Raw genomic sequence first — 6,309 nt, 5'->3', positions numbered from 1 at the left:
TTTTCACTTTTCAAAGAATCTAATTCTTTTTTTTTTTTTTTTTTTTTTTTTACTTTAAAATTCCTATTTTATCAACTTTTTAACGTTTATTACGAGATTTACCAAACACTTATGGAAGCACATTTGACAGTAATTATGTTAATAGTTACCATAATCTCAAACTAAGTTTCAGTATCAAAATGAGGTTCAGTAAAAATTTGGTTGTTATAATTTTAAATTTTTAATGATTTAATCTCGATGTTAAAATATTATTAAATATTTAATAATTTTTTATGTATATATATATATAAAGATTATGTTGCGATGGATTGTAGGGGCGTTCATGACCCGAAAATTTAATTAATTTGAACTACTTAACATAAACTATACATGCTAGATTGGGTCAGTTTTTTTTATTTGAGTCGGTTCCTGAGTTGACATTGTTTGGTCGAGGGATCAACTTGAAATTAGGGTTATAATCCAACTCAATCCCATGTTTGTGATTATTATGAATATTAAGAATATTTTATGTTTGTAATTAATGTTAGCATTGCGTTATAATTGGTAAGTATTTGATATTTGACTTATATGAGATTTCAGTCATTAATGTAACGTGTATAATAAGGATAATTTTTTTAAATAATTAAAAAATCGGACAATTCAACCTAACCCAACCGAAAAACAAAGGGTTTGATTAGGTTGAGTTGTGAAGTCTATTTGTGTTGTTCGGGTCACTAACTTAATTAGCTCCAAATTTCGAATGGTTCCAAAATATTTTTTCATTTAATTAATATATTAAATATATTTTAACCAATAGGAATGGAAGGCTGCATGAATCATTCAAACTCGGTTGAACGAAGAAAAAGGGAGGGAATCTGTTGAGAGAGAGAGAGAGAGGATACAAATGACGTGGCAAGATCTTGACGGTCCACCTCATTAACTTCTTACACCACGAAACTTCCTGCCACCTTCTTCTTCGTGAATATCGTTTCATTATATCGCGAGATTGTGAAATTAGTTTTTTTTTTTTTTTTTTTTTTTTTTTTTAAATTTAAAAATCCGAAATAAATGGCCACGTAAGCATGGTAACCCGAAGGCGAAGCCTGGGGAGATGTATTGGCAAATGGAGGGTCCCGCACGAAAGAAGGCCACGCGGCAACCCGACGCTGATTAGTCCATAAGGAACAGAATCTCAGTCTTTAAAAAAAAAAAAAAATTAATTAATTATTGAAAGGAGAACCCGCGAGAAATATAATCGGGTCATGAACTACCGGGTTTATGGGTGCATGTAAAGATCCGACCCGAACCCGAGAGATATTCTCCTATAAAAGAGCGCTTGGTAATGCATGCAATTCTCGCTCATTCTAACCTCGTTTAAACGCATTCCGTCGTCTACGACGGTTCTCTATCTCTCTCCGCGTTTTCTCCGTTAGGGTTCCGTTTCTTCTTCTTTTTTCTCGGCCTTTTGCCCGGAGAATTTTCGCTCTGTCATTTTCCATTTGTGGTTGTTGAAAGCTATTGCATTCTGTTTTTTGTTCTTGTTCTTTGAATCCTTCGTTTGATTTGTGTCGATTCTTTGATTTCCAGATCTGCATGGTGAAGAACGGATTCAGTGGTTAAGTTTTGGTTGTTTTTTTCGATTTTGTAGCTTGATTTTGTTCTTGTTCCTGTGAAATTCTTCTTCTGAGCGGATCGCGGTGGGATATTTCAAGTTTATAGGGGAGCGTGGTGAATTTGGCGGTGGAAATAGCTACTTTTTCTGCTTCTTTTGGGGGGGTAGCCGGGGCCTCGGCCTCGGCGGGTTTTAAAGCCCCCACTTGCACAAACTCTGAAAATTATCGTTCCAGTTTCTTAACAATTGTTCTAACCACTCTCATCGTTCTTTGATTTTTCTTTTTCCATTTTCTTCTTCGTATTCATTTCTTGATCCGTCGCCGGAGAGATGCCGGCCCTAGCTTATTGCGTGGATGCTACTGCAGCTCCTCCTCCTGGCTACGCTTTTGCTGGGGATAGCTCTCTTCCGTCGCCGGACTTATTTTCCGGCGGACCTCCGGAGACTACCATCTTCACCTCTCCCGTCTCTGCTCCCACCTCTGAAAATCTGTCTTGGTCTCCTTCTCTTTCTTCTTCTCTTTACAAGATCGATGGATGGGGTGCCCCTTATTTTTCTGTTAATGGCTCTGGAAATATGGCTGTTCGTCCTTACGGTACGGCCACTTTGCCGCATCAGGAGATTGATTTGCTCAAAATTGTGAAGAAGGCTTCAGATCCGATTAGCTCTGGCGGCCTCGGGTTACAGCTTCCTCTTATTGTGCGCTTTCCTGATGTGCTTAAGAATCGTCTTGAATCTCTCCAGTCGGCATTTGATCATGCCATTCAATCTCAGGGATATGGTTCTCATTACCAGGGTGTTTTCCCGGTTAAATGCAACCAGGACAGGTTTGTTGTTGAGGACATAGTGAAATTCGGATCTCCTTTCCGTTTTGGTCTCGAAGCTGGCTCGAAACCAGAGATCCTCCTAGCAATGAGCTGTTTGTGCAAAGGGAATTCAGATGCCCTTTTGGTGTGCAATGGTTTCAAGGATGCGGAGTACATTTCTTTGGCTCTTATTGCCAGGAAGCTTGCTTTGAACTCGGTGGTTGTTCTCGAACAAGAGGAAGAGCTCGATTTAGTGATTGATTTGAGCAAAAGACTCTTCGTTCGCCCTGTGGTTGGCGTGCGTGCGAAGCTGAGAACCAAACATTCTGGTCATTTTGGGTCTACGTCTGGCGAGAAAGGGAAATTTGGACTTACGACCACCCAGATTCTTCGGGTGGTCGGGAAACTTAAACAGCATGATATGCTTGATTGCCTTCAATTGCTACATTTTCACATTGGATCCCAGATTCCTTCCACTACCTTGCTCGCCGATGGCGTTGGTGAGGCTGCTCAGATCTATTGTGAATTGGTCCGTCTCGGTGCCAACATGCGCGTAGTTGACATTGGAGGTGGTCTGGGTATTGACTATGACGGTTCGAAGTCTCCGGACTCTGGGTTATCTGTTGCATATGAACTCGATGACTATGCCTCTATGGTTGTTGACGTAATTCGCTCTGTATGCGACCGTAGGTCCGTGAAGCACCCAATACTTTGCAGTGAAAGTGGTCGAGCAATCGCCTCTCATCACTCTGTTCTGATTTTTGAGGCCGTTTCTGCTAGTACTTATGAGGTCCCATCCATGAGCTCTATTGAACTTCAGTATCTTGATGGGCTGACAGACGATGCTCGCCTAGATTATCAGAACCTCTCGGCTGCTGCTTGTATGGGTGAGTATAAGACATGCTTGCTGTATGCAGACCAATTGAAACAACGCTGCATTGAGAAATTCAAGGATGGGTGTTTGGGAATGGAACAACTGGCTGCTGTGGATGGCCTTTGTGCTCTCATTTCGAAGGCTGTTGGAGAGTTGGACTCTGTAAGATCTTATCACGTGAACCTCTCTATTTTCACTTCCATTCCAGATTTCTGGGGTATAGATCAGCTGTTCCCTATAGTCCCCATTCATCGTCTTGATCAGAGACCTTCAGTGAGAGGCATTCTCTCTGATCTTACCTGTGACAGTGACGGGAAGATCGACAAGTTCATCGGTGGCGAGTCGAGTTTGCCATTGCACGAGATGGAAGGCAATGGTAATTTGTCAGGTGGAGGTGGGCGATACTATCTTGGGATGTTTCTGGGCGGGGCTTATGAGGAGGCTCTCGGTGGTGTTCACAACCTGTTTGGTGGCCCGAGCGTAATTCGAGTAATGCAGAGTGATGGACCGCATAGCTTTGCGGTAACTCGCACTGTGCCTGGGCCATCATCCGGGGACATCCTCCGAGTGATGCAGTACGAGCCCGAACTCATGTTCGAGACGCTCAAGCACCGAGCAGAGGAGTTTGGGCAGGAAGATGATGATGGTGGTGAGGGCATAGCCAACAGCTTGGCCATGTCCTTCCGCAACATGCCTTATTTGGGTAGCCCATCTTCCTGTTTCAATGATACTGATTACAATGGTGCTGTGGATTCTGGTGCTGGCGATGATGCCGAGCAGTGGACTTACTGCTATGCTTGACAGAGTTGTTTAGACTTCGTTGTCCTCAGCCATCCCTACTTAGCTATTGCCTTTCTTCTCTAGTGGGTCTGTTTTTGTTGTCCTTATGGGTCCGTCGATGTATTTCCATGAATTTTCCATTTTCTCAAAAAAAAAAAAAAAACAAAACAAAACAAAACAAAACAAAAAAAAAAACCTTTGTTTTTTTCTTTGGTGTGTTGCAGCAAAGGGTTGTGAGAGCAAAGCAACAGCAGCAAAGCTCCTTTTCCTTTGTCCTTCCTTTGTTTTTTTCTTTGTAACTTTCTTTTTTTTAGTACAGAAAGAGAGGGAATGGGAACACCGAATCCACCCTTTTGTAAAATTTGGGATCTCGTTCTCTCTTGGTAATGTCAGTGTAGAATTTTAAGTTTTTCAGAAAAAAGAATGGAAGAAAAAGAAGCCATCAATGGCTAATTTTCTTTTCTTCAATGGTGCAAAACCCACTTAAATTATGGTATCTTTGAATTGAAAAGGGTTTCATTTTCTATAATTGTTTGTGAAGCCATGTGATGGGTATTTTCTGGCGTTGTGATGATGAGTCAATATCATCCATTTTGGGGGCTGGAATTTTGGTTTGGATTTGTCATTACAGGATGGTGCGGTTGGGGATGGAGCTTATCTGTTCATGCAATGCCCCTATCGGTTTGCTGTCCACAGACTGCTGTGTGCTGCTCTGTCCAATCTTTTTCAGCCTCAGATTGGTCCTGTGGTCAACAACTGGAAACTGTGCGGTAGAGGTAGATTCCCCTCTTCATGTACATCTCTTTTCAAATTCTCTTTTAGCTTTAATTTAGAATGGTGATCTGTGGTACATAGGAAGAGAAAGATTAATGGTTTTTTTTTTTTCTCTTTAATATGAAATCTAGAGTAGAGTAATGGGTGAAAAGGCATCACTGTCATGGATTTGTTGTCTCATCTGATATATTTTATGTCGTCTCCCACTGCTTGTTGTCTCTATATATTGATTTCTTTATTCTGGATATCTGTTTCTTGAAGAGATTCTCAACTCTTTCATGATCTTCTTAGTGTCGCTAGGAAAACACGAAAAGATTCTCAACTGGTTCTTAACCATTAGTGTGCGGTGTTATTAGGAAGAAATGATACAGATTCTTTTGGACTCTGTTGTTTAATTCACCCTACACCACTCCTAGTGCTATTAGGAGAGAGGTCCATTGTAATGATCTGATTACTAAGCTCTCTTTGTTATCTCTTAGCATTTAAAAAGAGTTCGATTCGTACTTGTTGGTATCATTCAATGTCGTGTGGCATCAAGCAGGATCGATCGATGGATCGTCTTGGGATGAGAGAAGTGTCATGCTGCCCTGCATTTGAGGCGACAAGGATGGAGGAAAGAGATCATTGGTAAATATTTTATTGTAGACATGTTTTTTTTTTGTCCAAAATTTGATTCTCAACTCTTTCATAATCCATCCAAGTGCGTTTTCTATTAGAAAGACGTGAAATGATTATTCTAGGCTCTTCGTTGACCTGAGCATCCAGTGTGTTTGCTATTAGGAAGACATGATATAAAAGATTCTTTGCCTCTTTTCTTTTAATCATCTTTCTTATTTTGAAAATGCAATAGATTTTGATGTAATTAGGAACATGTTTTGATCTGGAACGCACCGTTCTTACAGAGAGAGGCGCTTTCACATCTTCTTAACCCGAAATGGCAAATGGCTGGGGAGAGGAAAGGTTCCTTATGGCAAATGGCTGGGGAGAGAAAGGTTCCTTTTTTTAGGGTACCCTCAGGAACAGATCCAGTGGAGACGGGGTGGGGCCTGTAGCTTAGAGGATTAGAGCATGTGGCTACGAACCACGGTGTCAGGGGTTCGAATCCCTCCTTGCCCACAACCGGCCAAAAAGGGAAGGACTTTTCCCTCTGGGGGTAGGAAAATCATGATCGGGATAGCGGACCCAAAGCTATGAAACTTGGGTGTGGGTCTTTTGTCGAAATGGAATGGCCTTATCTTTTTATTTTTTCTTTTCCCTTAATGGGTTAAGGGCGGGGGTTCCGTTATAAATTAAATATAGTATACCCAACCCGAATCAACATATTTTTTTAGTGAAATCCCTCTTATTAGGCAAGCCGATGGCGAACTTGCCTGTGCTATTATAGCATTCGGGTCGAGGAGGTCGATTACACACGAGCACGAATGAGCAAAGAACATACCTTCCGGTACCGAGCGACTAAGATCACCTGAAAGGTTGTTTGAATA

At 41.4% G+C, this 6,309-nt stretch overlaps 1 protein-coding gene across 1 annotated transcript; it reads left to right on the top strand.

The window, feature by feature from the left end:
* The first annotated feature begins 1,330 nt into the window (after positions 1 to 1,330).
* LOC111776707 (arginine decarboxylase-like) lies at positions 1,331 to 4,514 on the top strand. The gene has a single exon (XM_023656030.2). It carries the CDS (start codon positions 1,922 to 1,924, stop codon positions 4,070 to 4,072), a length of 2,151 nt encoding a protein of 716 aa, XP_023511798.2. The 5' UTR covers positions 1,331 to 1,921; the 3' UTR covers positions 4,073 to 4,514.
* Positions 4,515 to 6,309: the final 1,795 nt, after the last annotated feature.

Source organism: Cucurbita pepo, chromosome 16 (genome assembly GCF_057944985.1).
Source record: "Cucurbita pepo subsp. pepo isolate OVF chromosome 16, ASM5794498v1, whole genome shotgun sequence".
Lineage (NCBI taxonomy): Eukaryota > Viridiplantae > Streptophyta > Magnoliopsida > Cucurbitales > Cucurbitaceae > Cucurbita > Cucurbita pepo.
The sequence above is the reverse complement of the archived record's forward strand: the minus strand, read 5'-3'. Positions and strand labels throughout refer to the sequence as shown.

Excerpts from the sequence above, each read along its gene's own strand:
- LOC111776707 (XM_023656030.2), top strand. The coding sequence starts at position 1,922 with ATGCCGGCCCTAGCTTATTGCGTGGATGCTACTGCAGCTCCTCCTCCT.